Source organism: Piliocolobus tephrosceles, chromosome 6 (assembly GCF_002776525.5).
Source record: "Piliocolobus tephrosceles isolate RC106 chromosome 6, ASM277652v3, whole genome shotgun sequence".
Taxonomy (NCBI): Eukaryota; Metazoa; Chordata; class Mammalia; order Primates; family Cercopithecidae; genus Piliocolobus; species Piliocolobus tephrosceles.
In genome coordinates this window covers 149,651,857-149,666,682 of record NC_045439.1, presented here as the reverse complement: position 1 = coordinate 149,666,682, position 14,826 = coordinate 149,651,857, and the positions used below count along the sequence as shown (strand labels likewise).

At 46.3% G+C, this 14,826-nt stretch overlaps 1 protein-coding gene across 3 annotated transcripts in view; it reads right to left on the bottom strand.

The window, feature by feature from the left end:
- The window catches only part of RASGRP1 (RAS guanyl releasing protein 1), a 78,225-nt gene extending 63,975 nt beyond the window's left edge, over nt 1-14,250 (bottom strand). Inside the window, exons 1-2 of one of the 3 annotated variants that reach the window (XM_023230235.2) lie at nt 14,034-14,250; nt 9,239-9,423 (exon numbers count right to left, since the gene is read on the bottom strand). In XM_023230235.2, the coding sequence (XP_023086003.1) occupies nt 9,239-9,423; nt 14,034-14,068 (220 nt within the window). In that variant the 5' untranslated portion in view covers nt 14,069-14,250. The remainder of the gene's footprint in view (nt 1-9,238; nt 9,424-14,033) is intronic. The other 2 variants (XM_026456345.1, XM_023230236.1) reach the window with 2 other exon arrangements.
- Nucleotides 14,251-14,826: the final 576 nt, after the last annotated feature.

Here is a 14,826-nt window from a genome sequence, read left to right as displayed (position 1 = left end):
AGAACTTTCTTCAAGTTTAATATCATGATGGAGACCGCTATTACACCTTCTCCCAGACGCTTTAAGTCTGGGAAATCATTTCAGTGGCATCACAGCGAGGGGAAACGGAGGCTGTGAGTTACAAAGTCACCAGTCCAAGCACTGTGGTTTTAAGGAAATGACAATCTGAGAAACAAAACTGAAGGCTTCTTTTTTGCCAGCCATAACTTATTGACAAGCTTGTATTGATCATCCACAACAACGTATGATATGGAATTAGACACTGAATTAAGCAAAACTGTGATTAAAATGATGATGGACTATTAATCAAATCTTTGGAAGAGGGATTCTTTTTAAGATTTAGAATTTTAAAAAGATAAATAGAAATGGGCAAATTTAAATACATAAAAATACAAAGTTTCTATACGTGACAATATCAAAACCAACATAAAAATGAAAATGAGAACAGGAAAAAACGCCTATAGTAAATGATATTCAAAGAGTTAACAGCTTTTTATATAAAAAGCTTTTGCACACCTCTAATAATAAAAGCATTAAGCAGCAAGTGGTAAGTAGGCAAAGGATATGAACAGACCGTTCATAAAACTGGAAATACAGTAGGCAAACAAACTTATGAAAACTACTCAACAAAAGCTTGGTTATATACACCAATAGTGCCTGTTACCATGCAGTGGGTAATGAAGGCAAATGATTTAGCAGATGGAATCAGAAATCAAAATAGAGATAGCATATAATACACGAAGAACAAAAGTTCACAAAATTGAGGGTTGGTCAGAAACAGGTCAGAAGGCTGGTTAATCTGAGAGAGATTTTAGAGGTGAATTAAAACAACAAAAACACAAACTAACTTTGACTTCAGAATGAGAATCTCTCATGTTGTTTTCATGTTCCACTGTCACTTATTTAAGAAAACTTTTCAACCGCACTGATATATGATTTCCTTGTCTCTAAGGTCCATTACTCCTTTCCTTTGAAGAACACACGGAGAGGTTGTTTCATACGATACATAGATGAAAGCAGCAAAATAATGGCAGAATTATTACTTTCTCTTAATTAAGAGATAAAAAATAGAAATCCCAGCTTTTAGGGTCCCTTCCCACCTCAACATTTGGTTATGTAAGCACCCTCTGTATCTGGGAGACAGTGGCATGCTTGTAAATGTTTAACAATGGGCTCTCCAGGGGAGGGATTGAAAAGGAAGCCCTGATTAGTAGTGTTTGTTGATTTCCATGGTGTAAATACTCACAATAGACTTCTAACAAGCTACTAACATGACTTCACTGAACACGGAGCTGGGAAAAGATGCATGCTAGCATACCATTATATAGCATTTGTACCAGGTAGACACAACAGACATAACCTCAAAAGCAAAGATAACAGTAAAACGTAGTCATGAATTAGGAAGTGGTGAGTTTTGAGTATTTCTTATCTTCGTTTTTAATATAATCTGTTAGTGTATATAACTTAATTTTCAATCATGGTTGTGTTTAACAGCTAGCTTGCAAAATTCCTGAAAATTTAACAATCGACTCTTGTGAGCTGGTATGAGCCAGCCCAGCACACCACTGCTAGGAGATATAGAAATAATTTTTTTTTCACAATTGCATCTTTCTATGAAGAAAGAAATTAAGACACAAATCCACATCATTCTATGTGTCTTCAACACATGGCAAATTATTTTTGCCCTCTGGTCTTGTGGCTCTTACACAGACCTCTGACTACATAGTTGGTGGGACCCAGCGCAATTAAAAATTATGGCCCCTTATTCAAAAATTACTAAAAATTTCAAGACTGTGACAGCATTAAATCAAGCATGGGAACCTGTGGGCCTTCAGAGGTGGCGTGCCCAGGAAGCCGGCCCTGTTTACATTCTCACTCTTTTCCTGCCAGCCACTCTAGGGCAACCCCAACTAGGTTGTAGCCGAAGCTCACTGTAAGTCCAGAACCAGACACAGATCCAGCAGCTGTAATTGTTCTGGGCAGAAGTGGACAAGTTCTAACATCAGCAGGTGGGCTGTGGCTGGGGCCCGAACGGTAGATGACCTTCTCCAGGGGTCTCAGGGTCCAACACAGCTGTTTCTGTCAATTACTGAAAAGACTGTTTCTGCTTTCACACAGTTTCCCAATGTGTTTTCATCACAGACTTCATAAACTTCAGGTCAACATACTGCGTTAGATAATCTGTTGCCAAAGTAGCACTCTGGGGTAAGTACTCAGGGAAAGCACTCCCCGGTTCCTCCCCAGCTAAACCACTACTGTAGCTCTCTGACCCACGGGGACTGGCATGTGTTACAGAGTAGACCCTCCCAGCACCATCGGAAACTGGAGTGTTGAATAAAGGTGGAAATCTACACTAGGAACGTGGCCTCGGAATGCAAGAATCAAACTGTAGTTGTAACCGACATCCACATTCTATTTACATGGCCAAAAGACAGGCTGGATGTGTTGTAGGGGGCTCACTGCAGTTGAGAAGAGACAGGAATGCAGGAAAATTTGATAGAAGGGCTCCCAGGGTTTCAGACCTGCTCTTAGGCAGGGATCTCATTAGATCTGGCTGGATTGCTTTAGGGATCTCCAAGAGGCTGGCGTCACCATGTGCTTTTTCTAGTTCACATAGCTGAAAAACCTATATGCTCTATTGCCTCCCTGGAGATTTGTGCCCTTCAGGTTTTCCTACGACACCTGAGAAAATGATCTGGGATGTTCAGGAAGCAAGTGTGCTACACGACAGTATTTCTCGACATCCGTTCATGGGTCACCTCCATCAAAACCAGTGACTGCTGGCTGAATGGCAATCTCTGGGGCTGACTGTGAGGAATCTGAATGCTCACCACACTCCCTGGTGAGTATTCCTCACGCCAAAGTTGGAGAATCTCTGGAACAGCAGAAAGAACGTGAACCTCGGCGGAAGACTGACCAGAGTTCACATCTCAGCAGCTCTCACTAATGAGCTGAACCACTTTCCACAGGTCATTTAACTTCCCCGAGCTTCAATTCTCTATTAGCTAAAGGAGCAAAATAACAACCGCCTCATAGGGTGGTTGGGAGGATTAATTGGGTCAAGTCAGGTAAAGGCTCAGGACCCTACAGAGTCCACGATAAGTGTTTAACTACTGTCTGTCCACTGTCTGTCTGTCTCCAGCTCTCTCAGCAGTAAAACTCACCTCTCTGGATGGCTTTACTGAATGAACTGCTCAGAACTCCTGAGACACTGTCTAACTCACGCATAAGCATTGCCGCTGTTCTCTGCAGCGTGGCCTGCAACAAACACTGCCAAGCAGGAGAGCACAGCTATGAGTGAGTGAAGGGGATTTCCCATCTCCTCCTTTCTCAGGCCGGGCAGTCACTGAAACTCATGCTCATGAGAGGGCAGACCAGCGTGGCGCACTGGTGATGCCTGCTCATCAAAGAGGCAGCAAAGGCCTCCTTGCAATAAATAGTGTCCAGTCTTATAATAATGCTAATGCATTCTAGAGGGCTAAGAGCAGCCTGGGAGCTGCTCTGATGACTAGAAGCCTCAGGATGCAAGTGCCTCCGAGGACCATCCTTTACACGTGACATCCTGTAGCCACGACTACCAGCGACTGGGGGGTTCCACTGAGGAGGCCTCTGGGAGAACTGTGTTCTTCACACAGGGCCTGTCATCAACAGGGGCTAAGGCTTCTGCCCCTTCCTGACACTACAACTGACTTTGTTCCTTGGTGTTGCCTGTTGTGAGGTCTACATGCCCAATGACGTCATGGCCCTTGGCTTCTGGTCTTATGCCCCTGTTGCCCTCTGGGCACCTTGCTTTGGTGCACAGACCAAGTTGCAGAGTGGTAAGAAACACCTAATCTTTCCTTTGTCACGGAGAGGGCTATGGCCCTGAGTGTGTGTTTGCCTTTTGTGGCTCCAATTTTAAAAACAGATGGAATGTTTTACTTTCAATAAGCTGAGGCCTGTGAAATGCTTTTAATATCCAACTGCTCCATGGTGGAGAAAACACACCTATTAGTTTTGGGGTAGTTCTAGTTTGGAAGGTCTTTGGATAGCATTAGTACAATTCACACAGGAATTCACTGATTCACTTTGCTCACTAGAGAATATCAGGCAGACACCTGGTATAGAGATGGGGTCCAATCAATGTTTCTTACATTGAATGGAGTTTCATTTCTAACTGGGGAGACAGCAGGACTGTAGAAGGGTGGGCGCTGCGTGCAGGCCTGTCCTATGTGGCATGCAGGTCTCCCCTGAGTGTAGGAAGGCCTGTAGTAGGAGAGAGATCCAGGCTTGCTCCAACCCAGGTTGCAAGTGGCTGCTAGGGGTAGGGGAAGGAGAAGAGAGGCAGCACATCCTCTCTTGAGACTGGGGGTGCAAGGCAAATTCTTTCAATTCTCAAAGGTGTATTTTCCTGTTTGTTCAATGGAGAGAGTAATATCTGACCTATTTCAGAGCTGTTCTCAGTATAAAAGAAAATCAATACAAATGGAACTCTAAGAAAAAATAAGACAGTCCATAAATAGAAGATATTAGGAAGCATTTCCCTTCACACTAACAGGTAAGATGAAACATGGAGTTTCTTCCCACATCTCACTGGGAGTAGGAGGTCTGCTTGCTAGGGTGGAGTTGTGTGTGTGTGTGTGTGTGTGTGGTCCTTTCTGAGGCAGGTGTGCAGTTTTCTTTCTGATGCTGTCAGAAGTTGTCTTGCATTGAGAGAGAGACAAGGAAAGAGCTTTGTGAATTCGACATTTGAAGCCCTCCATTTGGCCCCAAATGCTGGCAGCCCTCTTACAAAGAGAAAAAAAGTAAAAGCCCAGATGATCTCATAGGTCTTTTCTACCTCTGAAACAGACGGTGTGATTCACATATATTTGACATAAGTGTGACCAGGTTGTGATGATTCGCCTCATTATGCTCAGCTGAAGAGGGGATTAACTAGCAATAACATGCTGAGAATGTAAAGCATGACCTCTGATTAGAATAGAAGGCGGGAGTGGGTTGTTTCATGGTTAAAGCAATGAACTATGACTCAAGGCCTAAGTTTCTAGTCACAGATCTCTAACCTTGTATGTGACACCGAGAGGCTTGCTAGAGGCCTTCGAAAGTGCTCTTAATTTACACGTACTGGCCACTGCCCTTAAAAGCAATATAAGTCCTTCTTCTGAGAACAGTGTGGGTGGTAATTAATGGTTAATAATGCTAAAGAGATAGCCATCAGTGAGACTTCTGGATGCCCATGATGCTTTAAGCAATATTCAGACTCTTATCTAGAAATGCTAGCAAAATGCAAATCCCACAGTTTGCAGAAAATCTATTCTTTTTTCCTTTGAGACAACCATCTACCCTCTCCGGCATTATCCAACCGACTTTCTGCAACAATGGGAATGCTCTCTCCTCTGTTCAACAGTAGGTGCCATTTGTGGCTATTGCACGCTTCACCTATGGTTGGTGAGGCTTAGAAACTAAATCTTACATTTAACTTTAATTAATTGAAATGTATATGAAAATAGCCACATGTGGCTAGTGCATTGGACAGCACAGCTGTAGCCAATTCAAACGTCCTGAAAGCAAGAAGGTGAGGTTGAGAGGCAGTAGAAACTAAATTAACAATTATTCAGTCTCTCTCTTTAAAATAGTTTCTTTCCCTCTTTCATTCAGGTTGCTGGGTGGAGTGCCTGAAATTAGGGTCTGAGGCAAAAGAGTAGCAACATTAAAAATAATGATGATAGGCCGGGCGCGGTGGCTCAAGCCTGTAATCCCAGCACTTTGGGAGGCCGAGACGGGTGGATCACGAGGTCAGGAGATCGAGACCATCCTGGCTAATACGGTGAAACCCCGTCTCTACTAAAAAATGCAAAAAAACTAGCCGGGCGACGAGGCGGGTGCCTGTAGTCCCAGCTACTCGGGAGGCTGAGGCAGGAGAATGGCGTGAACCCGGGAGGCAGAGCTTGCAGTGAGCTGAAATCCGGCCACTGCACTCTAGCCTGGGCGGCAGAGCAAGACTCCGTCTCAAAAAAAAAAAAAAAAAAAATGATGATAATAATTCCCCCCCAACACACACTTCTGTACAGTTTTTCATGGGTTTAAAATGAGAAGACATCTAAACTCATTAACAAAAAGCTAGCTAGATTGCTTTAACCTAAAGCAACACTTTTCTATACAAACCTGAGACAATAACCAGTAAGATAAGCTTCAGGAGAAGCATTAGCCTCACTCCATACTATTGTCAGATCACCTCTTAAAGAGACCTACGGAAGCACATGCACATATTTTGCTATGGGCTTTTCTGTCATAAAGTCTGCTGCTGATTCCTGGCTCCATTTCCTCTGCAGTGCAGTTTCCATGCCCCAGCCCCATAGACGGGTCAACTGATAACCAAAGAGCAAGGAGAGAGACAGACAAAAGGTGCTGGCTTCTGTTCCTTCCAGACACAGCGTCTTTTCTGCCTCTGTCATGTACTGTGATGAGAAACTCTGCAGTACATAATACACAAAACCTTGAGATCTTACCTTACTAACTTCCTGCAGCATTCCCATGGCCCGTGAGGGACTTCAACAAATGGTGGCCGTTCTCCTTGACCTACGTCCTCACCCATGAAGTGCACTTACTCAAACTCTACATGGTACAAAAACTTATTCTTCCTGCATGTCTTTGGTATTTATCACCCTGTCCTTTGTATACATATGTGTGTGTGTGTGTGTATATATATATATATATATATATGCCCTGTCCTTTGTATGTGTGTGTGTATATATATGTGTTTCCTGAACAGTATGTTTCTCAGGTGTTGTAAGCTCTGGTGGAAGGGGGAGTTTGGTCGCTGTAGTTCTTCTTCTTTTTTTTTTTTTTTTTTTTGAGACGGAGTCTCGCTCTGTCGCCCAGGCTGGAGTGCAGTGGCCGGATCTCAGCTCACTGCAAGCTCCGCCTCCCGGGTTCCCACCATTCTCCTGCCTCAGCCTCCCGAGTAGCTGGGACTGCAGGCGCCCGCCACCTCGCCCGGCTAGTTTTTTGAGTTTTTTGTATTTTTTAGTAGAGACGGGGTTTCACTGTGTTAGCCAGGATGGTCTCGATCTCCTGACCTCGTGATCCGCCCGTCTCAGCCTCCCAAAGTGCTGGGATTACAGGCTTGAGCCACCGCGCCCGGCCTGTAGTTCTTCTTGAGTACTGCCTAGCACAGTGTCAGACGCAACTAAGGGCTTAATCAATGCTACTTGATAACGGACAAAAGACTACTAGACTCAATAGGACTTTTACGGCTTTGGGATTTTAAGCCACTCTTTTCAGTTCAACATATTCCAGAACATAATCTATTGCCGCTGCCTTTGGAGGGTCTGTTCAGGGGACTGAATTAGGCTTGGTTATTTTGGGGGTAAGGACTTCAGAATCAGTCATGTATTTTTCAGGTTGATGAATTATCTGAAGATTAGAAAAACAGTCTTGAACTAAGCCAGCAGTTGCACCACAGGCATGAGGATGGAAGATGGCATGATAAACATATTTCTGGTCCCTCTTTTTTCGATAGTGAAACAGAAAGAAGAAAAATCCTCATTCAGGAAATAGTCACAGCAGCCTGCTAAAGCCGAGTAAATCTGACTGCTGAAATGGTGTAAGGAACTTTGCAGTTTCTTCGAGTTGGGAAGGAAGTGCGAGTGGAGTACGTGATGAACAATGGCCCCACATCAACCGTGCCGCCCCAGTCTCCAACGTCCTCTCGTGTATCTCCTTGCAGCACACTTTCTAAGGAGATTATTTTGAAATAGAAAGCCATTCATTCTGCTCACAAAAATTCATCTTAACTGAAAGATTAAAGTGTAAAATAAGATTGAAGTATAAAACAAAGAGAAATCTAATGAAAATGTAATGCTAAACTAGTCATACTAAAAAACCTTCCTCTTTTCCAAGTTAAAGTCTACAACAAACAGCACTTTAAAGCGGTGATTCGCAAAGTATGGTTCTTGGGCCAGATGCATCAGCATCTCCTGGGAACTTGTTAGAAATGCAAATTCTTGTGCCCCACCCCAGACCTACTGGAGTAGAAACTCTGGGGGTGGGGCCCAGCAACGTGTGTTAAAAAAAAAAACCAAAAAACCAAAAAAACAAAAAACAGCCTCCATGTGTGATTCTGACACTCTAACATTTGAGAAGCATTACTTTAAACCAATGTTGAAATAGCTGAAACTGTTCAATGCTGTACTAAATTGTACTAAATGAATATCCTTAACCTGTCGAGTGTTTCCCCCGATTCTATACATAAGGTCTGAGCAAGCACTTAACACACACAGCCACTAGTCCGTCATTCTGAGATCTCATGGATCTCGAGCTGCCTAGGGTCTGATTAAGCCTCCCTTAGCTTCCCAGGAGGCTCCCAGGGTTGGGGCAGTCTGGCGGGGGTTGGTATGTCTGAGCTGTGCCACACAGGCTCCTCTGCTTCACGGCGAGAGATGGAGGGATATAAAAAGGGGCCCACAGGGGGAACACAAAGCTGGAAATCTTTGAATCCAATGATTTCATTGAAATCCATCAATTTTAATCATGTTTTGGGAGGAAATATTTAGTACTTTTCAATCACTGTTTCACAAATAAAAATCCAAAAATAAATCATGCTTATAACATTTTAAAAAAAATCTTTTCAGATACTTGACAGCTGCACAAACGTGTCTCTCTCACGGTGAGCAAAGGTGCTGACAGAGTGCAGCATCTGAAATGTGTGTCCACATTTATTTCCCAGTCCCTTGACCCTGCACTGCAACATTTATTAACCAATGTCTTCTCGTCACAAACCTCCTGGCTTTACCCAGTCCTTTCCTATTCCATCACATCTGCCCTCCAGATTGCAAGGGGGAATTACTGAGACTTTATTCCTCCAAATGATTCCAATTTCTGTTTGATAACAAAGTTTGCATGTAACAGTCTTTATGTGCCCCAAGAAGGCAAGGACGGAAAAGTCTCAAAGTACCAGATGCACAATATCCTTTTATGATATTTTTCATCACAAGAAAAACCTCCATCCTGAGAAAAATGGAAATGCAAACTCTCCTCAGTAACTTTTCGCACTTTAAAATTGCACTTCTCATCACGACCTATTACACCCACATAGTCATGTGCCATAGGCTCTGCAGACTGTCTCCAACATTTCAAAAGCTCAAAAGCTATTTTTAAAGCCAAAATACAATCTAGATTGCTGTTCTGTAAAGCACTTTTAAAGGAAGAACAAAGTAAGATAGTGATTTTTATGCCTGTGGGCAGGTAGCCAACTTACCAAAAGATTGAATGCAGCTGTCAATGAGATCGTCCAGGCTGGCTCCTTTGGCTAAATGTCCCAGAGACACCATCATTCGGAACTGGGTGATCTGGGCCAAGCTGGGATGGGAGGGGAAGGGGCTGTTGGCTGGCTTCGCCTCTAGTCTTGCTTTAGGGGCAGTTCTGCAGCCATGGGAAGGTTTCCTGGGGGAAAAGAGAAGGCAGTGAGGGGACAAACTGGCAGCTCCACGCTCTGAAGGCAGATTGGAGAGGAAGGGAATGGAGATAAGACAATTAATCTCAGGAGTTGGGCTGACAGAAGCCATACCCCTCCCACTTGGCAAATGCACCAAACGACTGGTTGGCTGTTAAAGAGACATCTCCCCAGCAAAGGTGAGATTTCAGGGTTGCAACTAGGGCTCTTCATGCTGGCATTAGGATTGCTCTGTCCTCCTGTCTCCCAGTTCCTGAAGGGGAATGGGCTCCAGAGGCAAGACTATCTTGACAGTCCTTAGCTCCCAGCAATATATATATTTTTTCAGCTACTAAGCCACTGATTGAATCGTAAAAATTGTTTACATTGGTCTCATCTTTGGCTAACTTTGGCCAGGCATGGTGGCTCACGTCTGTAATCCCAGCACCGTGGGAGGCCGAGGCAGGTGGATCACCTGAGGTCGGGAGTGCGAGATCATCTCTGGCTAACTTCATTAATCTTGAGCAATACCTGAGATACCACACAAGGTCAGGCAGCCTCAGAATCATCGTTAAGGACCTTAAGGGAGAAGTCAAAGACTGAGAACCCAAGTGCAGGAAGTGAGGGGTGATGATGGTGGTGTTTAGATTTTAAGTGAGTCCTGCTTTTCTTACAAATCTTTTAGTTTTAAGATCTTGTTTTTCATGGTTGATAATACAGGTAACCATTATGAGTCATTTTTGTTACTAAACATCATTTTTTCAAATCCTTACTTGGGTCCTTAATGATTAAAACAGAAAGCAGAGCTGTGAGAGCGTTGTTCCAGAACTCACTGTAAAAGGGCAAGTTTGGATCTAGAAATGGCGTTAAGAGTCCAATGGACTTTCATCTACTCACACACAGCTCTATCTTTGGTCGTGACCTCATCGGTACAAGTCATTTTGCAAAATGATTTGGGAAGTTTACTGTCCTCTCCATTAAAAAACACACATACACACACAGATCCATATCTGTAATCTTTTTTGGTTTACTAGTGATGAGTGTTGCTGGTAACTCTTCTAAGCATTTAGTTAATTCTCCTCTCTCTACTGTGGCTTTGGTTATTTTGTAGTTTACTACCAAAGCAGCAAAGAGAAAAAGGAAAAAAACGTATCTCAGAAGTGCAACTTTACTCACTACATATTATGATAAATGCATAATGGCATCAATTAATCTCTAAGTGCTTATTCTATGAGTAAGGCATTGTGATTGGCCAGAGAAGACCACAGTGAGATCGTCTAGGTGAGGGTACTTTATATACTCATTACATACTAGTTGCTGTTGTTACATAACAGTAGTCTAGAAGTTCCTTAATACAAAAATACAGCTGAGGAATCAGACTGAGATAATGAAAAGCCATATAAATGTTAAATAAGTGTTCTATGAGTGTCAAGAGTAAGAAGCATGATGTTCTCAGAGGAGAAAGAGGCAGTCTGAGGGAGAGCATCTGGGAAAGCTGCTTTGACATGATATAATCTCAACCAAAGGGGCTGAGGAAGTGCTCAGATCAAAACAAAATGCTAGGCACATGTGGGTTTTGGGAAATCAGCCTGCTAAGAGATGGTGTGTAACTGAACTATGGGGCCACTCAGTACACAGCCAGACCTGTGCAGGGGCACCCTGGCCCTTCAGGTTGTTTCAAACTAGCTCCAGGGCACTGGTCTGCAGTGGCCGCTCAGTTCTATTCTGACCTGGTGCAGGTCCAGTGAAATTGAATCAACAACTGGTTATTGGGCATCTGCTAACCCTAGGCAGTAATTCCTGAAAGATCAAGTCGGTGGTACAGGACTCAGGTTTCTGACCATAATTGATTTTCAAACAGGCCCTGTGATAGCCGCAGAATTGGATCAGTCTCTAAAAACAAAATAATAATGGCGACATGAATTGAGTACCTATGCTATGGCAGGTACTGTGCTGGGGACTGACCCTGTCTTAAGGCTTACAGCCCAGAAGGATGTTATCCCCATCTCATGATGCTGAAACTGAATCTAAAAAAGGGTAAATGACATAGCCAAGGTTATAAAACTCATATATAATAAACCCGAGATTTGTACCCAGCACCTCTCTGGCTTTATTCATTTAATAAATATTTACTGTGCTTGGAACTCTGCACATTTCACAACATGAGGATTAGTACTAGACCATCACAGAGAGGCTGAAAAGGTCAATTCAATTTAAAAAGAAAGTAAAATCCTTCAAAAGCATAGCTGATAATGTAAAGGCTGAATCTCAGTCCATATTTCTTTTGCAGGCCCTCAGAACTGTCCTCAGGTCCCTAGAGCTGCACAGACTCTTTACCGTCATCTTCCAAACCCCTCTTCTATAGGTGTGGAGGTTCAGAATCAGAAGAGCAACGTGCCTGGCCACGACTGCAGAGACAGGCTAGAAGCCAGCCCCTTGTGGCCCATGCCTTGCGCCCCAGGTGGGCTCCTCTCCCTTCCTGGAAGCACTAACAACTCTCTACACCTGGGCTACATAGCCACTGCTGGGATTACTCAGCTTTCTGTCCTGGCTGCTGCCTTTGTCACCATTAAGACCTCCACCAAAGGCCGAGTAGGGGTAAGATTTAAAAAAAAATAAAGTCATTTATTGTAGAAGTCTCCTTCTCTCAGGCTTTTCACAATACTTCTCCCTAGACCTTGGAGAAGAGGCAACTACAGCTAGAGGCTCTATCTACAGACAGAGTTCTTTCTGCTAGGGGTGGAGGGAAGGTGGCTACAGATCCAAGGAAAATTCCATTTTCTTTCTTGGTTGGTGACATTGACCATTCAAGGCTCCTAATCCCGCCCTGTTTTCTAATTCTGGTAATGTTTCCTAGTGTCACCAGTAAGAGAAGCCACTTTGTTTCATGAGGGGATTCTTGAAGGTTGACGCTTTTACCAGAACCAGGAGGGATCAGGGTAAAGTATAGGGTAGTAAAAGGGAAGAGAGGGTGCCAAACGCAATCTGGCAGGTATGGAGCCCAGACAGACTCAGTGGGCTACAGCATGAGAAAACAGGGAGAAGAGAAAGTATTAAAAGTCAAAGTGCAGCCTAAGAGTTCTAAGAAGACAGGAATTATTTGCATCATAGCTAGGAAACCTGGCTTTCTTGCTGTACAGTCTCTTAACTGGTTGCCTTGTGAGAAATCCTCAAATCGTTCTGCCTTTTCTGGTGAAATGGGGGTAGACAAGGATTTATAAAATGCTTTATTATAGACAGGTCGAAGGGTGTTTTAACAATCCATAGAATGAATGGCCTCTGAGTCTGTAAAGGCATATTTAAAAAAACAGTGGCCAAATGTTTTCTTGTAAATGAAAAAAACAAAACCCCGAGAGAAACGAATTAACTTGAAGGTGTTTTCTGAGCCTAAAAGTGACCAAAGTCCCATAGGTTTGCTGAAGGAGACCGTCAAAACTCTGAACTGGTTTAGGTGAAATCCTCTCCAGCCATAGGTATTTCAGTGGAGGTCAGTTTCAGGCTGAGCTTTTTATGAAATCCAGCCTAGAAAAGTAAGGGATGAAATGAAGTAAGGGATGAAATGGAGTAAGGGAACTGGAACTTCCACAACTTTCTTTGCAGTGGAAGGTGACTCTCTTGACTTCTAGTGTGGATTCCTTCCAGTCCCGTCCTCTCCCCCTTATAATACTCAATTTAATGTAGTGAACTCCTCCTTCTGAATCTAGTGCAAAGTACAGTGGTGGACCCTCAGGGGACACCCGGATGGGGAGAGGCAGGGCGTGCATACAGGGCCAAGAACCCTCCGTTCCTGGGATTATAAGCACGGGAAGCCCAGCATCGCAAGTTTCCTGCCGCTACTGGGTATGGTGGTGCAAGGCACAGTCCCATCAGTGTCGATGTGAATGGCGTTGTGAAGTGCACAATTTGTCTAGCCCCTACGCCGAGGCCAGGCCGTTGTTCATGCTGTTGCCCAGTTCTGGTCCTTTGGCTACAAACTCAAAGCTGCCTGGCCAAAAGCCCTTTCACTCACTGTCCCTCTTTCTTCAACTTCTGTTATCCAAGACCCTCTACAGAATCATAGTGAGGGGGAGACGAGTGCAGCTTCCCATCCGGAAGGCGATATGTTTCGCTGACCCACGGATCTGGAAACTTCCGTGGGGCAGGGGCGACCAAGCGGTGCCACCTCTGCGGGCTCCCTGCAAGCTCCCTCGGCCGTTCTGGGCAGGGCCGGGTGGGGCCGCCAGGTGGCGCAGCCGGAGCCCCGCGCCCCAGCAGGTGCGGGCGGCGCGGAAAGTCCGCGAGTGGGAGTCCCGATGCCGGGCGGGGAGATGTGGGGGAGGAGGTCGGCGGGAGGGCGCCAGCTCCGCGAAGAGCATCGGCCCTAGCACATCTCGCTGGGAGAGCTCTGGCCTCACGGCCGCTCCTCTACCGCCCCTCAGCCCCAGCTCCCTCCCCGAAGCCCCGGGCGCAGCGCGCCGTGCGCTCTAGACACATCCGCCCATCGCGCTGGTGTCCCGGCCCTCCGGCCGACCCCGGCCCCCTTCGCCCTCAACTTCCCTCGGGGTGTTGGGGCGGCGAGCAGGGGACTCTTTCCCAAGTAAGGACACAGGCGCTCCCGAGGGCCACGGCCGCCTCTACTCACCGCGGAGCCTCTCTCGCCTTGCCCAGGGTGCCCATGGCCGCGGCCCGCGCTCCCGAAGCCGGCTCACCTAGCGCGGCGGGGCGCGGCGCATCGCCCCCGCCGCCGCCACCGCCGCCTTCTGCCGGCCCTGTCCCCCAGTGCCTCGTAGCCCCGGCCGCCCGCCCGCCCGCCCGCCCTCGAGCCCGACCGAGGCGCACCGCAGGCACAAAGTTTGTGCGAGCGCGCCCCCTCTGCCTCGCGCGCGCGCTCACACCCGCCCGGCAACCACCTGACACGCTGATGCTGGCGGCTGCAGGAAACGTGCGGCGCCCCGCCGCTCTTCCCCGAAACCTGCCCCCTCTCCGCGGGTGCCCGGGCCCTGCGCCTTGCGCGGTTCTCTCACCCTGCCCGCCGTCGACCTCTCTTGGCCAAAGGGTTAAGTCTCAGGGAGAGGAGCAGGCTCCCAGTTACCACACCCGCGCCTTGCAGGGCAGCTGTGCCCGGCGACCTCCACCTGAGGTTGGGAAACGGGCTGAGCCTAGCGGCTCCCATGGGACCCCCTTTCCCGCAGCCGACCCGCAGCCTCCACCCCGCTGCCTGCGGCCGCTGCTCGGAGCATTGCAGTGCGGACGCCTTGTCCCCTCGCGGGCCTCTCCTGTATATATCAGAGCGCGGAGTCCGGCAGGGGAAAGGAACGGAAAGACAGTTGTGAAGTTGCCTTGACCTGCGCATTGGGGTCTCGTGGTAGCCGTCTGCAGGACTGGGCCGTAGACATGTGCCCTGCGCCCTGGACGAGGGCTGCCCATGTGGAGGT